Source organism: Tursiops truncatus, chromosome 5 (assembly GCF_011762595.2).
Source record: "Tursiops truncatus isolate mTurTru1 chromosome 5, mTurTru1.mat.Y, whole genome shotgun sequence".
Lineage (NCBI taxonomy): Eukaryota > Metazoa > Chordata > Mammalia > Artiodactyla > Delphinidae > Tursiops > Tursiops truncatus.
In genome coordinates, this window is record NC_047038.1 from 40,863,824 (window position 1) to 40,886,042 (window position 22,219).

General features: G+C 40.0%; 1 protein-coding gene across 9 annotated transcripts in view; it reads right to left on the reverse strand.

Moving 5' to 3' along the window:
- BOD1L1 (biorientation of chromosomes in cell division 1 like 1) overlaps window positions 1-22,219 on the reverse strand; it is a 55,695-nt gene that overhangs the window by 1,445 nt on the left and 32,031 nt on the right. The window contains exons 11-25 of one of the 9 annotated variants that reach the window (XM_019928490.3): window positions 20,772-20,836; window positions 19,802-19,886; window positions 17,627-17,670; window positions 16,143-16,200; window positions 14,829-14,899; window positions 14,180-14,216; window positions 13,323-13,402; window positions 11,602-11,686; window positions 11,160-11,233; window positions 9,220-9,295; window positions 9,107-9,141; window positions 7,756-7,801; window positions 5,778-5,827; window positions 5,596-5,680; window positions 5,060-5,213 (exon numbers count right to left, since the gene is read on the reverse strand). In XM_019928490.3, the coding sequence (XP_019784049.2) occupies window positions 5,060-5,213; window positions 5,596-5,680; window positions 5,778-5,827; window positions 7,756-7,801; window positions 9,107-9,141; window positions 9,220-9,295; window positions 11,160-11,233; window positions 11,602-11,686; window positions 13,323-13,402; window positions 14,180-14,216; window positions 14,829-14,899; window positions 16,143-16,200; window positions 17,627-17,670; window positions 19,802-19,886; window positions 20,772-20,836 (1,045 nt within the window). The other 8 variants (XM_019928489.3, XM_019928491.3, XR_002175053.3 and 5 more) reach the window with 8 other exon arrangements.

Genomic DNA, 22,219 nt, shown 5'->3' on the forward strand with positions numbered 1-22,219 from the left:
GGGCACGGGTGGGGGAGTTTGGAAGCCTGTACTCTGCTTCCGGTTCTGTCCTACTCTGGGTGTGGACCTTGGTCAAGACCACTTTCTTCTCTAGGCCCTAGTTCTTCTATCTATACAATAAAGAAATCAACGGCCAGTCCCATGTTGAAACAACTGGTGAGAACACAGCGGGATGGCAGCCTCCATCTGAGCACGCGCACAACCGTGTCTCACAGGACGTTACCACAGAGGACAGCTGGCAGTGTTAGAAAAGGCATGGGAACCTGAGAAGAGTTTCCTACCCAGTCTCCCTGCCAGCAGCCTAGCCCTGCTCTCCATTCTGCCATTAGACTGATTTGTCGGAAACTTCAGTTAATCATGTCAATATCACCGTCTTATCTCTTCTCTAGGACCTCTGATACTTTCAGCACAAAGTCATCCAGAACGCAATACACAAAGTCCTTTACCATTTGCCCTCAACTGCTGCACCATTCTGGACTATAGTCCTGCCAAAGTAGCCCCATTCCCAAACACAAAGTGTTCTCTGACATGTTCATATTTTGGCATGTGATTTTTTTTGGAACAACGCCACACCTCCTATCTGGCAAACCTCATTTTGAAGCCCCAGTTCAAAAGCAACTCCTTCTGGGAAGCCTTCCTCATCACAGAGCAAGCTGCCCTTCGGAAACCCCACAGCACTTTCCGTTGTTAATTTATCCACTGGAGTTTTTCAAATTGCAGGCTAGAGCCATTATTTTAAAACAACGTATTAATAGAACACAATAGACCATTGATATCACTTCTATTCAGTTTGGCTCATGAAAATTTTGTTTCAGTGACAGCGACAATATTGTAGAATACATTCTTAACATGAGCTGCTTACTGTCAAAAAAGTTTGAAAGTCAGGTACACATACGTCCCTCCATTAGACAAGGTGTTTCTCCAGGGCAGCTGCTGAGGTTATTCCTTTTCCTCTCTCCAGTGCCTAGTACAAAGCCCGACATGTGTGAGCGAGCAGTAAATGTTATATCAGTGAAGACACTTGGAAAATAAAACTGCAGGAGATGGGACTCTACTGATGTGAAGACATGTTTTACTTATTGTTCCTTTGACAGCACAAGTAAATAAGCTCAAATCGAGTCAAATATTGTTGTATATGATGTAGTTTCAGCATGTTATCTATGCATGTGTTGAGAACAGCTAAAAACCAGTGGTTGTCAATATCCCATTTCAAACCATGACCAGGGAAAGCCATCAGCCACTAAGTGCGCAGCTATTTACCTAGGAGTGGGCGTGTGCCAGCACTGTGCTGGATGCCATACCGCAGAGAACAGAAGCTTTGCGCAGGGGCTTCCGTCTAGCTGTGTGAGCTTGGCTAGGTCACCTGACAGACCCTTTCTTTCCACTCAGAGGGTGGCCTATGACCAGCAGCACTGGCAGCACCTGGGAGCTTGTGAGAAATGCAGACCATCAGGTCCTGCCCCAGACCTACAGAATCAGAGTCTGCATCTCAGCAAGAGCCTCTGTGATTGGCCTGCACATTCATGTTTGAGAAATAATGAACCAGACCTTTCTAAGATTCTTCTCATATATAAAATAAGGATAAATACCACATTTTACTTAATGAGGATTAATGGGAGAATATATGTGAAAGGTGCCCGGCACTTCAGTTTGCTTCGCTTTCTATAACACGGGGATAACAATGCATACATACAAGTATGCTAGGAAGATCAAGTGTGATAAGAGACATCAAAACAGCTTTCATACAATGTGAAGTCTTTTATTTTTTGATGCTATAATGTACAGAAGGTAAGGCAAGTCCCTGACCTCAAGGAAGAAGCTTATGGACCAGATAGGAAAACAAAACTAACACACTTAAAGCAATGGTATATGCCACTGTCAACTGCACAGCCTCAATTAGAAGGGCAACAGGAAGGAGGCGAGGATGAGCTGAACAGGCAGGGCGGCATCCTGAAGGGGGTGGGTGTACAGGATGGAAGGACCTGGCTGACTGGGGGCTGGTGGTGAGGGCGCTCCTCAAGAAAGAGCCAGCACAAGCAGAGGCAGGGAGCAGGGGTCGGCACAACCTGTGGGAAGCGGGAAGATGAACCAGGCCAGGCTGAAGGTGTAAGCCAGCTCGTGGCTATGCCTCAAGGGCTCTCCTGTCACCTCATCGCCTCTCCAGTGCTCTGAGCAAAACAGAAATGACCCCGGGCTGTTACCTCCTGGACCCTGCTGCAATGCTTTTAACCAAGCATTCAGGTCTGTGACCACTTGGGGAGAAACAAGCCTTGTCTTTGGTTCTGGGGGGTAGGAGTTGGCAGGTAAGGCTCACACGTGTCAAGGATAAAGCCTGTGCAGGAGGGCCATGAGGTGGGGCAGACTGGTGAGGCCACCGAGACTCCTTTTGGCAGCCCTTCCTACTCTGTTTGGAGTAGATTTCATTTGGAAAACAAATGATTCCCAAAGACAGTTATTTGGCAAGACAAGAATCTTAAACTTAGGGAGAAAGCATCACTGCACCCACCAAAACCAATCTCAGGGGTTTAAAAGTGACTTGAACGTCAGCAGGGACTTACCTTCCTAGTTGGGGAGATTTACTAACTTTTTCACTGGTAGATAATTCCTCTTTTGCTAATTTTTGGTGATTTCTAAGGGAAATTCTCTGGGCTGCCAAGTTTGGATGTTGCATGTGTAGATGGCTCGCTATGATGTTTTCTGAAACAGATTATAGAAACACTGGGCAAATGGCAGCACTGAACACTCCAGTCCCTGGGACTCCAGAAAGGACGAGGCTCCTCATGGGCAAGTCAGAGAATGGGGACTAAAAGTAGGAAAATGGCTGTTTTTCTGGACCACTGTTGGTAAGCAGGTCTTCATGTCACCTGAGACTAACTCTGCTTATATGACTCTAGCTTTGCTTTCACTGTGTGGGACAGTATATCGTGATTTAGAGAAAGATAAATCTGTGATAAACAGAAAATATATTGGCTGATGATATAAGATCCCAAAGTGCTCACCAGAGTAGAATAAGGGGCCAAGATCGATGAAAGTACAGTTCACAAAGCTGAATGTTAAGGCCCTGGAACCGGGTCCAAGCAGTCACCTGCACAAGCATCAGGTGAGAGAAGAAATGTCCCATGAGGAAAAAGAACGTGCTGAGTTGGTGTGCAGCCCAGGCAGAGGGAGCCCAGTGAGTTGGATGCATGTTGAAGCACAGTCTAGAAAATAAGGTGGACAGGCCTCTTCTAGATTCATCAGCGCACACTTGGTGTAAACATTTGCTTCTTAAAAGAGAATACAGATAAACTGAGGAGAACAAACAGGATGATGAGGGGGCTCAAAACAAGAGAAGACCTAGAAGCCACCCTCCAGTGTTTAAGGGAAAGTTGTACAGGCTCCAAAGGTAGAAGCTATGGGGAGGCCAGCATCCATTGAACACAAGAGAATGCCATGAGGAGGTGGCTTTCCTGTCCTGAGGTAACACGCAGAAGCAGAAATACCTTTTCAGAGGAGCTGTGGGCAGCATGATCGAGGTACTGATGGGTTTGCAGTATGGACCCACTGAGACCCCATGTGACCCTGAGAATCTGTGGGATTATAAAGATGCCAGAGCCCTGGAACCAATCAACCAATGCCAAGGAATCTAAAGTCACAAGCTCCTAAAGTGCATTAAGGAGAAGCATTGATAATCTGGGTGATTATAGAACTGTAAGTCAAATACGATTTATTTTTGAAGAAATTTTAAAGGGAAAATCTGTTCGCTACTTTTAGACACTCACTTGAAGATGCCTAGAAGGCCTGTGGAACTTTCCGAGTTGGGCTCGACTATACTGGATGATCTTTCCACGAGTGTAAAAGAGGGAGGGGTGTCTGTACCCAAACGCACCCTCTCAATCAGCAGATCTCTTAATTCTGTGATTCCTATTTATCTGAGCTGCCCCACCTAAGAAACAACCATGAGACACCTCACCTTCAGCCCTGTGAGCTCGTAAAGTCTTCTGGCTCTAAAATCTCATTCTTTGAGAAACTAAACCACATCACGAATGCCTAATAATGTACAGGTTTAGAGGAATTAGAAATAGGCTCATTTTAAGTCTTTATGTAAACATAACACATTATTACTATTATACTACAGTGGCAGATGTTAATAAATGATCCTCTTGAAATAAATATTCCTGAAATCTTGGATAATGAAATTATAGATGATGATACCAAGATTAACAGCTTGTGAATCACATTAAAAATGGAAAATATTCACGCTTCAGAAAAAGTTATAAAACTGTAAGGTGATGCAACACTTCTCAAAATGGGCTGTGGGGAAAGGAATACTGATTGATGTTAAAAGGTATAATAACAGGGGCTGGGGGGCAAAGTATAACTGACAAAGTTAAACAGGTTTCTTTCCTTTAGGACCATGACAAGCCCTTAATATGGTAATGTACACTACAGCTTAAAAAGGAGAGAAAATTCAGAGGCATTCCCCAAACTCACTTGACCATGGTCCTCTTTTCTCCAGAGGCTCTGGCTATACTAGGGTTTGGGAGAACGTACTATGGGAAACATATGAAATTGCCAGTTATGTAAGTGGAAAATGGTGGCCATCCTGGCGATTTCACGTGATGGACCTGTTACACAGCACTGTGAGGTGCATCTTGCAACGGGTATGCGCTCATGATTTCTCTTTCTCACTGCAGCTAAGCACGCTGCACACAGAGACTGTGTTGTATGTATCTGTGTTTCCATCCACGGTGCTTAGCACTGCATCTGAGACATCTACTCATCCTTGATAAATATTTATGAAGGAACTAAATAGGTTGCACCAAACAGGTATCTAAAGCCTGGAAAAGATTCCAAAGTGATCCTCAAAAATGGTTAAGAGGGAAAATAGCCTCTCCCAGAGGAACTGAAATGTCAGAGGGCTGGGAGCATGTGCTCTCTGCTGAGGATAAAACGAAAGGAAAGCGCTCACACTGTGGCACAAATGAGTCAAAGACAAGAGAATCCCATGAAACCCACAGCTATTTCCTGATGGAGAAGCTGGTGAAGGTTCTGGAAGCTCTCCTTTGTCCCCTGTTACCTCTGAGCCTCTGATCTGGTGCTGGACCTTGTGGTGGCTCCTGTGGGCTCATCCTCTTCCTCTTCTTCCTCTTCCTCATCAGACTCCTGGTCTTTCTTGTCCTCAGTTGCTTCAGAAGCTGATTTCTGGCGTTTTCTTTCTGGCTCTGAGGATTCTGTTCAGACAGAAGGGTAACACCTGGATTGTACAATTCCCAAAGACACTTCCAAAGGACAGATATTAGGGCCTTGGAGGCAGAAGAAGTGGTTTTCCACTTCCTTTTTGTTTCAGCACTTGCAATTTACAACTGTTTAACTTAATCTCTGGGATAGTTTACTTAGGCAGTTCACAGCCAGCATTTGCAAAAAATTCACATCTACTCAGAAAAGCACCTGGGATGTACCATTTCTGACACAGGATTAGAGCCATTTCACACATATTTATGTAGTATTAATACTAGCTGCACCCCCTGGATTTTTCCTCATCCAAAGAAAAACTCTTAAAAGGTGATTCTGAAATGATAAGACTCTGTAATTAAGACTCTGCCAGGAACATACCAGCATCATCTGATAGAGTGAGGGAACGCTTGGGCTTTCTTCCTCTCCGACGCACATTTGCTACAGATTTTTCTTCACTGTCATCCTAGAAGCAATAAAATTAAAGTTGAAATGGTGGTCGCTTGAGCATTGACTAAGTTTATTTCTAAAGGACATGTCTTGATAAGAAAATTAACACTTACATTGCTTCCACTTCGTTCTTGTAGGTTAGGTGTTTCTTTATTGGACTCATCTTTAAGAAAAGGAAGATCTCTGCATTAGTATTTTAATTAGTGTCAAATTAAATTTCAACAGTTTGGCTTGCTGTCTGTGAATGTACCAGTGCTAATTAAGGTATTCTTATGCGATTTATCATTGTTTTTGTATCAGCCAAGCAAACGTTGAGGTGGAATACCTAAGCAAAAAAGCACGTCAGAATGAAAGTCAGGATACCAAAGTTTGCATTTCAGATCTGTCATGAATAAGCTATGTGATCTAGGCAAATTACTTAAATTCCCTCAGCCTCAGTTTTCTCATCTGTGAGATGAGGATTTGGGTTAGATTGCCTTCATGGTTTCTCTCTTTCAGCTCAAATGCTCTGAACCTGGAAAGGGAGGAGGAAGGGGACATCTAGGGAGCCCCCAAGAAACAGCAGGAACTGCAGGTCAGGATTCCAGACTTTACTCAAATTGTAATGGAGCTCTATAAATAGTACAGCCCTCATTTGATAGGTAGGAAAATGAGGCTTGAGTAACTTAATTATTTGTTCAGAGTCACATAACTAGCAGGTGGGGGGGGGGCAGTTGGAATTCTTATGACTCCATATACTTATACCATGGTACCTAGAAAAGTACATTTTATAAGCCTATTTTAGGTTGTGAATACCTATTCTTTATGTATTTGCTTTCTGTAGATGTTATCATTTTCTGAGAATGTATCTTGGTAAGAAAAATGAAGTTTAGTTCAATGCACTGTTTGAAGCTAAGATTATGAGGATGCTGATTAGACACTCAACAACCCAAAAGTGGACTTATTAGTGATGAAGACTGCGTAGCTGCCTTTTCTGCAAGTTCACTAAACTAACGTAGGTAGAAGAGTTAAAAGCCAAGAAAAAGGCTCACAAAGAAGAATCCAGTCTTTAACTGGTCATCATTACCCTGATTCAGAAAACTACTGCCCAACGACAATACTAAAACATAATTGCATAGCTTACAATAGAGTCTTTAAAGGGCATTTGAGTTCTAAAGATTTCTTGTTGTATGGATATAAAATATTATAAAATTATGAATAAAAGATGGTTAAAAACAAAACATAAGCAAAACCTCCTTTTGTTAAAAAAATAAACAAAACTTAATTTTCAAAGAGGCAAGAAAAAGATGATCATAAGATCCCACACATAGTTAAATGTGGAAAAAAATTTTAAATTACACATTTGCTTTTACCTTGCTAATCAAAATATGTACTTTCCTGATATGACCATGCTATTTATTTGGTCCAAAATACTCGTCATATTCTTTTTTTCTTTTTGCCTGTGTCAGCACTTTCAAACCCATCAATGGCTATTTTTTGCTTTTATGTATCAAAAAATTTAAACCATGAAATTAATACATACACATAGTAAAGATTCTGGAAAATGCAGGCAACAGTAAAAACACGAAATGTTCCTACTATCTCACCAGCCAGAGCTAATCATTATCAACATTTTGGAATATTTTTTCTCCTTGGAATGAGGACAAAAACACTTCATTGAAACAATTTTATCTCTTGCATCCTAGTTCTGGAAGCTGCACAGGCTCCTTTCAAAATTCTTCTTCTGAAAACAATAGGCTCTTGGGCTGAATTCCTGTCTTCCTGATAAGAGTTCCCAGTCCCAGGTTGATCTATTTCTCCCTAAAACATGTCCATGAAAGTATGGTTTGGACACAGCAGTGCCTTCCCTCTTTTGCTCCGTGTTGCCCTCCCCCTTCTCTCTGAAGACTTCCCAGACTAACAAAATTGAGAATGACTCAGATCACAGGAAAAGCCACTAGCTAGTCTCTCATGGCTACAAGGACAGCCGCTTTTACCAAGGAAGCCACCCACTTCATTGGAAAACAATGAAATTCTAAAACCTTCCCCGACAGCCAGGCTTCCCCACCCCTTCCTTAAATCATACAGAGAGCAATGCTTTTAGGTACATACCTGTTTCCATTACTTTCTGTTTGCTGCCAGGTGGAGATTGTTCTACCTAAATTTAAACAAAGAAAAAAACTGAAGTCAGCAGTTTGTTATCATCCCATAGAAAGTCAATCAACAATGTAAAGAAGGTACAGGAGGACCTCTGTTTATTATGTAGGCAGAATATTTGGAACCTACTTCCTGCAGTTGATTAAACATACCAAGCAAATATGGATGCCTATGATTCTGAACACACAGGTCTTTCCACAAGGAGGATTAGGGCTGCCACAAGCCTCTTTCCCAGCCACTGTGCTGCTACGCCGGGGGGGCAAGCAATGGAGGGACACACATGGCCCGCTGTTAATATTCCCCAACCCGGCCCGGCAAACCATCTTATGTGTTGGTAAATGCATTCACACTCTTACATGTGGCTCTTTGGTTCTGTTGTCTTATAAGAATTCTAGTGAGATAATTAATGCAGATATTGTTACACTACTTTATATCCAAGGAAATGGGAGTCTCGAGAGGGTCACATGACTGGTCCAGTATCACAGATCTGGGAGTAAGTGGCAGAGCTGAGGCTTGAATCCCATTTGCTTTTTTTTTTGCAGTACGCGGGCCTCTCACTGTTGTGGCCTCTCCCGTTGCAGAGCACAGGCTCCGGATGCACAGGCTCAGTGGCCATGGCTCACGGGCCCAGCCGCTCCGCGGCATGTGGGATCCTCCCAGACCGGGGCACAAACCCGTGTCCGCTGCATCGGCAGGCGGACTCTCAACCACTGCGCCACCAGGGAAGCCCCCCTGCATTTGCTTTTGTTAGGTCAGTGGGCATGTCTGTCCTCTTAATAATGTTATCATTGAAACTCATGCAATGACGTCTTGGTACAATGATTTTGTTGGGTATACACTTCAGGGTCAAAGATAAAGAATATTAAAAAACAAAGTATTACTGCCAATTTTCCTGCATCAAAATTGGTGTACATTCTACTATAAAAGGGCCTCCATAAAAAGTAGTAAGATAGACATTTTGGAGGTTTCCATAAAGAAGCCGTTATCTAAAAATCATATAAAACAGCTATTTTCTATATTTTAATCAAGGATGACAAGAAGATAAGTCCCTATATAATTTATATAACTGAACTGACAGGTGAGGATAGAGTCAGAGTGAATTACAATTAATATAATTATATTTATATGATGCTATTAGTAATCATAATATTATCTGAATGGTTATTTGATGTTTTATTTAAGAGAATCTCTTAAAGCTTTTCAAATACTTTTTAGAAAAGATAGTTGAAAATGCTAATATTGCAGTATACTCTTTCCAGGTCAAGAGCAGATATTTGAAGAATTCTCATCTTTTGCAATTACTTACAGTGACAATGCCAGCATCTGTTTTGCAGTCATCTTCTAAAAAATAAAAATCTCACTTAGAAAATCAGTTTGAAAATTTCTTTTGTGTGAACTGAAAACACACCAAATACCTACTTGTTTTTAATGATGTTTCTACAGGGTGTTTACGAGGTCTTCCTCTTTTCCTTTTAATAATTACTGGCTGATCTTCCTAAGGGGAAAAGGAAAAAAAAGCAATACAAAGTTTTATCCTCTATTATACAAATAGTTTGCTTTCTCAAAATGGGATTTAGAGTTCCCTCCTAAGAGGTCTCAAATCCCAGCTTTGTCTCTTAAAAAATATGTGACCTTAGGCTTAGTGCTTCATTTCTCTCAGTACAGTCCCCTCACTTGACAAACAGTGCTGACTGAGTATGAATTCACAGAGTCCTGAGGATTATGAGATAATGAGATAATGGAAGTAAGTGCTCAGTGTCAGCTTTTACTTCTGTAATAAATATGTATGTCCACTTAAATGTGGATTTGGTCCTAGTCACTTGTGACCAAATGGGATCCCTTATAAAAAATAAAGGAGGCCACTGAAAACAAACAGAACTACTAAAAAGCTGTATCAACAAACAATAAATGCTGGAGAGGGTGTGGAGAAAAGGGAACCCTCCTGCACTGTTGGTGGGAATGTAAATTCATACAGCCACTATGGAGAACAGTATGGAGGTTCCTTAAGAAACTAAAAATAGAACTAGCATACGACCCAGCAATCCCACTACTGGGCATATACCCTGAGAAAACCATAATTCAAAAAGAGTCATGTACCACAATGTTCACTGCAGCACTATTTACAATAGCCAGAACATGGAAGCAACCTAAGTGTCCATCGACAGATGAATGGATAAAGAAGATGTGGCACATATATACAATGGAATACTACTCGGCCATGAAAAGAAATGAAATTGAGTTATTTGTGGTGAGGTGGATGGACCTAGAGTCTGTCATACAGAGTGAAGTAAGTCAGAAAGAGAAAAACAAATACCGTATGCGGACACATATATATGGAATCTAAAAAAAAAAAACAAAACGTTCTGATGACCCTAGGGGCAGGACACGAATAAAGACGCAGAGGTAGAGAATGGACTTGAGGACATGGGGAGGGGGAAGGGTAAGCTGGGACGAAGTGAGAGAGTGGCATGGACATATACACTACCAAATGTAAAATAGATAGCTAGTGGGAAGCAGCTGCATAGCACAGGGAGATCAGCTCAGTGCTTTGTGACCACCTAGAGGGATGGGATAGGGAGGGTGGGAGGGAGATGCAAGAGGGAGGGGATATGGGGATATATGTAAACATACAGCTGATTCACTTTATTATACAGCAGAAACTAACACACTATTTGTAAAGCAATTATACTCCAATAAAAATGTTAAAAAAAAGCTGTATCAAGACTGGCAAACTTGGCAATGGTTATGTAGAAGATCTGGCTGGTGTACAAGTTGTTTGCCTTGATTTATGGACCTCCGTCTCAGGTCACTGTGATTCTGTGTCCGCCTGGGCTCTCTGCAAATCCGAAGGGGCCTGGAGTGAGCAGGGATGGAGGTCTGCCTCTCCTGCAGCCTCCCAGGAATCCCTGACCTCACCTTGTCAAACTGGGTCCCATCTGGCACTTGCTGCAGGCCTTCCGCACATCCTGATGCTGCTGCTCCCATTTCGTTCTGCTGGACTCCAGGGCTCAGCAGCTCCCTGTTCTCTGACCTGAGCTGGTGCCTGGCTTGGCCGTGCTAAGCCTCTGGGTCAGGAAGTGACATGGACACTGAGGTACAGATCTGGGCTGATCCCATGTGGCTGACAGAAGTAGGTCTCATACAAATGTTTGGATAAAATTAAGATATAGGGAACAAAATGAATCAAAATGACACTGATGAAGTGCACTGCATGAAATGCTGTCCTAGTGCACTAAAAAAAAAAAAGAACTACTTCAAAAGCATTTAAGAAGAACTTTGGGTAAGAGCATTGAATGTATTTTATTTGTTTGTAGTACTTAAATAAATCTGAACAAATAAATATAAAAAATATTTCTCACCTCCTGAGATTTTATGTTGTCATCATCATTCTGCTCTGTCTTTTCGCCAGCGGCTTCACTGCTGCTGTATTCATCTGAAGAAAGAGCAGAGCTCGTTCACTGCTGGGGACTACACTCAGCCTCAGCGCCAGGACACCTACCAAGGTGACCTATGTCGTCCCCGTCACACATGCACACAGACTCCATTCTCAGGTGGACACACCAAAGTTAATAAGCCAGAGTCTGGTTAACCGATAAGAAGCACACTTTGGGTAAAACAGGAGCCAGATTAAAAATGATCCCCAAGCGCTGCTGATACTCAGCGCGACGTACTGTGTTATAACAAGAAGGCAGATCAGCAAACTGCAGTTTCAGTTGGTGAAGCCTGGTGAGAGATATGCTGACTGCTTTGAAGGATTAGTCTCCTCTTAAAACAATTTATCTAAGTAGATGTATTACTCACCTTTTTCTTCCATGGCCCTTGAAGCAGTGTTGTTTGTCTTAGAACTTGTTTTAGGTAACTCTTCCAAATCTCCAGAGTTCTCTTCCTATGGAGAAGTTGAACAAGACAAGAAGCTTCTTTTTCTTACTTATTTCAACAATAATTTCCTAGCAATCTTTTAGATATTTGTGGGAATTTTTCTTAAAAAGTAACAATCTTGCTGCTTGGGAGACTACACAAAAAGATACAAAATCTGAAGGCAGAAAAGCAAGAGATAAGGCTATAAAGCAACAAGGCCATTTTTTTTCCCCCTGCAAAATGGAAATTGCTCTCCTCCCTCACCCTGGACTTTTCAAGAGAAACTCCAAAGAAAGAACTGAAAGGAATTTACAACAGACTTTTTTTTTTTTTCTTTGCTGGTGGAGGCGAGGGGCTGGGGGAAAGGACTAAAGCAGAAGATGCCAAAGAGAACTTCTGGGTATCCAGCTGGGCTGATTTAGAGCAATGATTTCTCAATGGTTAAATTATTTGCCCTTAGTTGCAAAGAAGTTTTGAGCATGAAATACCAAATTGTTTATACTATGATACTAATATAATGTGTAAATAAAAATATACAAGTTAAATTTAAAATCAGAATACTGTTTTATATTGAGAATATTACCTGTATATGTGATTTTTAAATGAAAATAATTAAGTCAGAGTATATTTAAATTTAACATTAAAAACCTTACACAAAGTTGAAGGGAAAATAAAAGGATACCCTTTAATCTGTTTCTTTCCAAATTCAGGAGTACTGTCTCAAGATTTTTGTTCTGGATAGGGCAGGGGGAGTGATGGGCTTTTTAAAACCCAGTATCTTTCCTTGGCCACAACCAACTGAAATTCATGACAGTATGTGACTTTACCTCTTCGGCTGTTAAAATTCTTTTACTACTTTTTATTTAGTTTATCAGTTATTGGGAGGAAAAGAGACTATAAACTGGTTTTAGTGAGCTGGAAGTCAGCTGCATATACTTATAAGGTGACTTAAATACTTTTGGAACAAGTTGGAAAAACAATAGATTAGGGAAAGAGAGAGAACAAGAAGATGGAGGTGGACTGGAATAGACACTGAGAAGTACTGAGTCTCGGAAATGGGAGAAAACCCAAGAAGAGGTTATCTACCAGGAAACGGAGAAATCTGGGCCTAGAACAAAAGACAGGGTAAGAGCAGAAATGAAAATTTGTGAGCCGCTTCCCTGAGTCACAAGGTGAAAATAAGATCATAGGAAAAAAGAGGCAATGAGGGAGGGCCCATCCTTGGACTACCTATATTTTAGGGGCTGGAGTTATGGTAAAGAGAAAGCCAAATATTAAAATTTTTAAACAGTATGTATCACCGTATTTCACTGTTCTCATGTAAGTATATCTGTAATAAAGCCTATTACACTTGGGAAGAAAGGACCTGGAAACCTAAGGAAGTCAATAATATGAACAAAAACCTAAGCAATGATTATACCTAAATTGTGATATTAATACAATCTTGCAGTTTAAGATTATAAAGTGCAACATTTGTTTTTTTCCTTTGAGAGAGCCTAAAAAATATACACCTTTTATTTTTAGAGATACATAAAGTAAAAGAGATATCAGAACTATATATATAATATATACACACACACACATATATATAATACAAAATAAGTATACACAGTGATGTAATTAGGTTACCACTAAAACTTAAAATTAATATGTGGAAAAAGTACCTTTGTATCTTGTGGCTCAGTTTCAGAGCATTGCCTCTGTCCTGTTTCTATTACGGAATCCAGGACATCTGGATTATCATCTGTAAATCAGTTTGCACAGAATCACAAAGGAATAAAAGCCAAATGAAAAAATGAAATGCATAGTTCTATTTTAAAAAATGACAGTTTGAGACCTCTTTCTTAGGCATTTATGATGTCATGTGACTTGAGCACTGAACACTGGCCTTGGCCCTAGCAAAATCAAAAAAATAAAAATAAAAAAAATCTACAAATGCTCAAATGGCACCAACAAAGCAGGAGGTTCTGTGGAGAAGGCTTAGGACATAGCGTTTCCAGAGATTCTTTTATTCTTGGCTGAGCTGTGTGGCTGTGGTTCCCCAACCAGGGATTGAACCCAGGCCACGGCAGTGAAAGTGCCAAGTCCTAACCACTGGACCTCCAGGGAATCTCTGTCCACAGACACTTTTAACTTCCTGAACAGGTTAGCACCTAAGAGGTATGGCTTAGCAATTAAGACCATGCTCTTGGGAATCAGATTTACTTGATGGCACCTGGCTGGGGCCCAGGCCCAGGTTACAGAGGAAGCCTGGGTTTTTGTGATTTCCAGGGGTTGGGTCTTCTGCAGGGAATAATCTAGTTTCTAGATCAAGTCCAGAAAAGACCCTGGAGGTGTCAAGCTGGTCTGGAAACACACTAGAGTTAAGAATTGTAAACAATTACTACCCTCAAGAATTTTCTATGTTACAGGCCCATTATTTTGGATGTGAAAATAATATGATTTTCAAAGATGTCTAAAACAGGAACACATATATTCTAGATACCCAGTTCATCTTCTGAAGAGAGATACTGCTTCTTACTTTTTCTTTTAGGCATGTGCCTTTCTTCCTCTTCAACCTAGAATTAAGAGTGACTATATTAAAGACAGTAGAATTTGGATCCAAATCTACTTAAAGAGGGGCACATTGTATTAGTTTCTAGCCCTTGGAATAAATTTTTTAAAAATCTAGAATATTGCTTCTGGCATCTAGATTTGGATTAGACTCATTTTGTAAGCTTGAGGTTTTTTTTTTTTAAGATTTTAATATAAGTCCAAACAAAATATCCATATCTATTTTTGGTTACATACTGTATTTCAACAATTCTAAAATACGTTAAAAAAAATTCTCATTTTACCATCTCTGAAGTCAAACTATGTCTTACAATTGATGGCATGTCATAAATTAATTGGCAACATTTTTCTCCCGTCTTGGTGGCCTATTAAAGGGCTGATGAATGGCAGTATATGAAAAAACATCCTTGACTGTACCGTAGGGACATGTCCAAATAATCCTGGGACCTGCCAAATTACCTAAACCTTACAAGAACATAAAGAAGTAACAGTGATATGGAGAACTCTTAATACATACATTTAATTTCTTATATACACAAAGAGGTAAAAGCCTTTATGCACAGGAGAAAGCACTATGCATAAAACATGAAATACTTGAGTTTCTTATAAAAACCCACCTCTTTAGGATTTGTTTCAACACTATGGCTTCTTATGGCTTCTGTGTTGTCTTTTCCACTATTGGATGTCTCTGAGTAATAAATACAAAAGAAAAAAGAAAAAACAAAACCCCACCTTAAGTATTCACTCCAATACTTATTTTAGGGGTGTGTGTGGAAGGGGGAAGGAAAAGAAGAAAGAATACTTTAGAAATGACTGTGGTGGGATCCTCACAAAAACTATGTCAGTTAAGTTCAATGATTTCCATTTCTAGACTTGAGTAAATGGAGTTGAAGGAGGGAAGAGAATCACTGGAATTTACATGGTAAATTTCAAAGCCATTTCTCCCCCCAGCTCCTGTTTCAGCACAGTATGAACAAGTGTCCAAGGGAAACAATAGATCATGCATGGTAGCTCTCTTTGTAATTGGGACAAGTTGCAAAAAACCTCAATGTCCACTAACAAAAGAAGCAAAATAGTAACTGTGGTATATTCACACCATGGAATACTAAAGAGCAACTGAAGTAAAGTAACTAGAGTTATACATGTCAACATGACAAAAAAGAGATTGGGATTGGGGAGGGGGGTGTAATAATATGGATTCAAATATATCTGTAACATTTTTTTAAAAGTTATGAAGCAAATATACTGCATTTTAAGATATGACAAAACTAGGTAATGGATACATGGGTGTTTATAATTATTGCCACTTTACTTTGGTTTGAAATATGGTATAACTTGTTATAAAAATAACTGTATAGGGGATTAAGACCTCTTTCCCCATTCTTGGAATAGGGAATCAACAACATCAGTAGGAATCAACAAAATTCTACATTTTGTTTTGAGAAGAGAATTATTCCTCTGGGGTTGACAGTCTCTGCAGGTTGCGTGCAATGAGGTCTGACCCCTGGGCGATGAGCCTCATAAATGTGATGTCCCTGATCTGCTACCAAACTGAGACTGCTTGTCAGAAATCAACAGTTAAGTACTTAGCACAGAGCCTCTCCTATGATACAAACCACTGGGGTCTATACATTTTGTATCCACGTTGGATAAATCTACTGTGAGGTTTCTGGCAAAGTTCTAGTAGCTATTTAAGGCAAGGCACCACTTACAAGCTATGTGGCCTTGAATGAGACACTGGACCACTCCATGCCTCAGTTTCCTCAACTACAGATGTGATGCTGTTAACGCTCATTGTAATGGATCATATAAACTAGATGAGTGAAAATTTGCAAACTAATTATAATTAGCACAGGGCATGTCACACAGAAGGCACTCAACAAATGATAATTATAATATTAAAATTACTACTATGAAATACACTAACTTACCTTCTTTGCTTTGAGATTTGCTATGAATTTCATTTGTTTTTGAGCCTGAATTTTCGACCTAAACACGCAACAGAAAAAGTTACTTATGGATAATCTCACACAAATCTTGAATATCTAGAAAATAATCTGGCCATTTGTGGGAACGCTTAAAGGAACTGGAGTCCGTGTTTTTTTTTTAATAAATTTCACCCACAAGCTCAAGAGCATAGGGCATTTTCCTTTTGAAGAAGTTTCAGTTTAAGAAATTAGCATCCCACTCTGTTTACTCTCCTTGTCTTTAAAATGGTATGGCAAAAGAGTAAGAAATAAGAGAAAAAATTTCCGAATTCTATGAATTCTCTTCCCATCCAACAATCCCTGAAGATTTTCTTTACTAAAAAATGTTAAGAGATTCTGTCATTCTGTCGTAAGGTTTCCCTCTGGGAAATCTTGTCAACTGTACTTTTTTTTTTTTTTTAACACAGAGAGGAAGTCTTAGAATATCCTACAACATTCTAAATCCTAGCTACAGAATTTCATATTTGGAAAGGGCAGTTGTGCTTAGATGGGAAAAAGCCAGCTGGGGGATTCGGGGAAACAAGGTAGGATGCTGGGGAGCTCTGGAGGTTTCAGCCACATTTAGAATCCTTTTAACTCCTGGAGGGTAAACCTGAACAAAACCAAGTGGGGCTTTTCTCTTCCTTTTACTCAGTAGACCGTGTGTGAGCTTCTAGATACAGACTGGGATGTCTCAACAGGGTGAGGTAAGCCCTCTGATGCCATAGTTGTCTGGTAGGAAGCAAAGCTCTTCTGAGTCCTCTAGGGGCACTGGAAAAAATGTAGCTGTCTGTGATTTGCAAGCATTTTACAAAATGTTCACTTCCCTATGCACTAAGAAAGAAAAAAAAAAAGCAAACAAAAACCCAACTCTTTCAAGCACAGAAGGGATTATGAGAGCCACAGCTGGGAAAAAATATGTATATATAGCAATTATAGTTTAGTATCTTCACAAAAGGTTTCTAAAGACATGAAGTGAACTTTAGTTTTTAAAATAAAGTCGGTTTGGTCTACAGCACCAGGATAATTTAAGACGTCACAGTCCAATTTGCATCCCATTATAGTAATAAAACAAACAGAAAGCTCCTAGCTCTTTGAAGGATTTCATTAGGATTACCAGGGGAGTTCCCTAGTCTGAGGGATCTGGGCCACCTTCTATTTCCTTAGTGCTGTTTCATGACATTGGCCTAAACAGCCACTAGAACACAGTGCAGCTGAATTGAGTGACTCCTTTTTTCTGAGAAAAACAACTAAATTTCCTGACATCAGTGGATATAATTGAACATGGAACTGAAGGTGTCAGTAAGTTGAACTTGAATGGAGAGCACGTCCTGTCTCCTAAAGAAATGCACAGCCAGCCCCTCCCCTAAATGTAATCGCTCTCAAAACCCCAAATCAAAGCAACCCCAACTGATAACAACAAAACTCTAACCATTACAGTGACTTACATTTAGTGATTCAATCACCAACAAAGGCTCCCTCTGTAGTTCAGCTGTTCAAAAATAAAAATGAGAAATAAGGAAACTGAGTGTTGTTTCTGAACCACAGAGAAACAAATTTAAAGCTTTTTTAGTTAAGTCGGAATATGTCGCTAAGTGGCCTAGCTGCTTTTGTGAAATATACAATCCGTGTTCTGTCAGTACTATCAGAAAAACAATGTTGCCTGCATTTTTACAGTAATGGCAGTGATCCATTAAATCACTATAGTGATGTAGCCATGTCAGTGATCTGAAGCTTAGAAGGACGGTGGAAGGAAGGCCTTTGCTGTAACCGTTAAGCGACAGTGTAACACTGGTTCATTTAAAAATAATGCCATCAAATGAAAAGTTAGATCCTATCCCTTCAAATGGCAATGGTCTATTTATATTCTTTGGAAACTTGAAGTACAAGGTCTACTGTTTCTACTCAACAGTGACAGAACACACATTTTTCTTTTAAAAACAACTTCCTTTTACATAAGTAGATCTCTTATTGAACCATACCTAAACACAGTAAAGTAACCTGAAATATAACTGTGGGAACAAAGGACTTCAGAATCCAAAAATGTTACCTTCTTGACAATTAACAAATGGGATATTAATTATTTGTATTATAACACATACATACAAATTTTAATTAATGCATCTGTCCAAGTTTTGGATAGATTAGTCATCGTTAGGGTTTTAACATGTGAGCATGAATGGCTTACCAGGTCTTGGGGTGGTCTTCCAGGACTGCCTGGTACTTTTGCTTATAAGGCTTCTGAGGTCACATACTTTGAAGGCTGCCCTTTCAGATGGTTGTGCCTTGGAAGGTCCCCACCCTGACTGCCCCAGATAGTTCCCGGTGAGGATTTATACACACTGCCTTTCTCTTTGCCTTGTCCACTGAATATACACCTACTCATCCTTCAATATTTGCCTCCAAAGTAGGGGGAGTATCAAGTGCTTGAAATGAAAATGCAAAACTTACATATTCTTTGACCTCTCAACTCACTCTTATGAAAACACTTAGGGAAATGCATGGTTACATGCATATGGAAGCTCACTGCAGCTAGTAAAAACTACAAAATCTGGAGACCACTAAAATATCTAATAACAAATGGGAAAATGCATTACAGACCACTATTAAAACAAATGAAGTTGATCTGTATACAATGACAATGAAGGCTGCCCACAATATATGGCTGAGTTAAAAAAAAAAGATAGAACAATATAATTCAGGTACCTAAACTGAATCAGAGTAAGTCTCAGGATTTCAGCCATGAATGACAGCACAAAGATATCTTCCTAAAGACCAAGAATGAGAAAGTGATTACTTCTGCTGGGGGCTAAAGGAGAAGATAAGAAATTGGGCCTTTGCAAGCTGTGTCTTTGCTCCTGGATCATGCTTTACCTGAACTTTGCAGTTTTTTGAATGCTATGGACTGGATGTTTCTGTCCCGCTCACATGGAATATATTGCCACCCACCCCATATACTGAAATCCTAACCCCCAATGTGACGGTATTGGAGTTAGGGTCTTTGGGAGGTAATCAGATTTAGATGAAGTCATTTGTAAAGTGGTCCTGACACCAAAGTGTTTGAGAGCCGCTGTCCTAATCCTGTCTGACACTGAGGCTCTCCCCTAAAAAATACTTAGTGGACACCAAATACTACTGCACAGAGAGACTGAGAAGAGGCTATGCAAGCGGGAAGTAGCTTCAGTAACTGGGCAACTGCCAGAGCCCAGGAGCCATGAGCGTGAGGTTAAAAGAAGTGGGAACAGGGGCCGGAGACTAGACTTTTGGAAGTGAACTGTGATAGCACCTTAAAGGACAGGGAGGGCCACACTGACACATTTGTGAGCTTGAGCAAGGGTTTGCTCCAAAGCAACTTGTTTGGCCACAATTATTTGGAGACATTGGATTTAAATAATTACCTTACATAATATTGATTGACATAATACTGATACTTCATGAGAAAAAGTATAAGTCAAAAATGAAATAGTAAAGAGTTCCCTCTAACCTATGTTAAAAAGTGAGAGGTAAATCCATATAGCCTGTCGATGTTTTATTACAAGTTAGCTACTAATTTTATGTGGCAATAAAAGATAAAACCACATGCAAGGAAAAAGTAATGTGAACAACCACTAAAAGGAGTTTACCGACTCCACTCAGCTTTCTCCCACTTGGACTTTCTGGTGGTGCTGGAATTTCATGATTTTTCTCTTCCTCTGATGGCACAAATACCTAAAAAGTCCAAAGCACCATAACAAATAAGTTAAATGAGGTTTTTGAAATAAGAAGGTAAGTTTAATTCACCTCAAGTGAATTAAACAAAACACCCAACATCCTGTGACAATATAAAAGTCTACTTTCAAGTTTGTGAAATTTAAAAATGAATACTGTCAACCTTCAGAAAAAAATAAAATAAAATAAAATATGATAAAACTAATTTCATCCATCAATGGCTCTCCTATTGCTTTAAAGTAAAAGAGTACAACACACAAGGCCTTTCCTGATCTGCCCCACTTCCTCAAGAGGCTCAAGTCTCACCACAGCTCACCCTGAACCACTGCAGTGCCTGCTGTGATAAAAAAAACAAAAACAAAAAAACACCCCCCAAACGAGATTTTATTCTAAGTATGATGGGAAGCCACTGGAAATTTCAAGCAGAGCAATGACACGACCTAATTTATGTTTTTCAAGATAGCTCTCAGGGCTGTGTGAAGACTAGAGGAGGGACCGGAGAGGAAGAAAGTCCAATGGGGACACTACTGAAGTAGTGGCTTAGATTACGTGGCAGCTATAGAAATAGAAATAGATGGATTCAAGTTATATTTTGGAAATGGACTGAATGTGGGGTGACTGAGGGTGACTCTTAGGTTTCTGGTTTGAGTGGATGGAACTGATGATGGCACTATTAACTGAGGTACTGAGGTTCTTAGCTTTTCCCCTATAGGATGTGACAATAACAAAACTTAAATGTCTTAAGTACAATGAGAAGCTATACTCTGCTTGTATAGCTATACAGAATACAGGAACTATATTCTGCTCAAGTGTACATATGTCTATATATGGTGAAAAGGTACTTACACCACTGACAGTTCAGCATAACTGAATTACCAGCCATACCTCAGTTTTCAAGTTGGCTTTCAGTCCCAATCCTCCCAAATCATTCAATGGAGACTCTTCAGTGCCTAATGAAATTCAAAGCACTAAATCAACTTAAGAATTTGCTTGCAAAATACATCCTGAATCAAAAGGTAACAGAATGTTGTTATTTAGTATGCCATGCCCTCTTCCTCTGCTGTCAATAGAAAACAGTAAAAAGGAATATATACGAAAATTCTCAGATGAAAGGCAAGGGGTCATTTACTCATTTTTGGTGGAGGGGGTGTGTGAAAATGTTTTTTTGCTGTTAAGATGGCTGCCCACAAAGAATGATACAATATTATTTGTGAGGACATCTTATTTCCAAGAATTTTTCTATAGTGATCTACATCAAGTTTGTCCCTAAAAGAAAATATTCTAGGCCACTGTGGTATATTCCCAATAAAGAAGGTGATTTGTGAATAGACTCACTGTACTTGCTTCATGCTGACACAGCAAAGTTGAACATAAAGTTAAAAACTGTGAAGTGGATAAAAAGAGAACAGAATTTTCTCTGCTAGAGACTCTAACCTATCCCTGTCTTGGTCGTTTCTTTCCTTCTCTCTTCTGTCCTGTGACTTCCAGTTTCTCTCACCTGCCCACATGTAAGTCTCCAAAGAAAACCCTTCCTTTCTCCAAGAGGCTGCAAGCTTGCCTTTGCTAAAAGCCCTCCTATTTCTGTTCCTTCAGGGAGAAGAAAAGGGGGGAGGCAGGAGGAATAATAGACTGTAGCAATGGTTGAGTCATAAAAAAACTTCCAGAGTGTTCAATTTACCCTAAGCTAAAATCAATGGAAAATTTTAAAGTCACTTATTTCAACCCTTGGGACATTTCTTAATGTCTCCTATCTAAGTCCCTATAATGAACAGGACTAAACCTACTGGCCTCAGCCTCTGGAGGCTGCATTTATATGGTATCTAAGGTCTATTCCAGTTGAAAAGTCCAGGATGCTACAATTTATACAATCAGAGTAGAAAGGAAGACAACATCCCTGATCCCTTCAAGTCCAGCCCATGTGCCCCTCTGAGTTCTCACAGCATTCTGTGGTTAACACTATTCTAAGCACCTGTCACACTGCAGTGTCATGGCCTATGTACAATACATGGCTAGATTCACAGCTATTTTCCCATTTTGACTATTTATCTTTGAATCCACAGTGGTACCTGGTGTAATGTGTCTGAAGTGGGAGTGTATGAATGACCATGCTTAAAGCTTACACCTTTGAAAGTTACCAACTGTTTCTAACAAGACCAGCACTCTGAAATCTACCAGGAAGGAATGCTTTTCCTTTTCAAACAATTCTAAACCAGAAACTAACTCATTTATATGAACAATAAACTCCATTAAAAGTAATAATGTGCTCCCTCGATTAGCAGTAGCCAGCTAGACTGAACTGACACATAGTTCAAGTCTGTAAGTCAGAGAAGGGT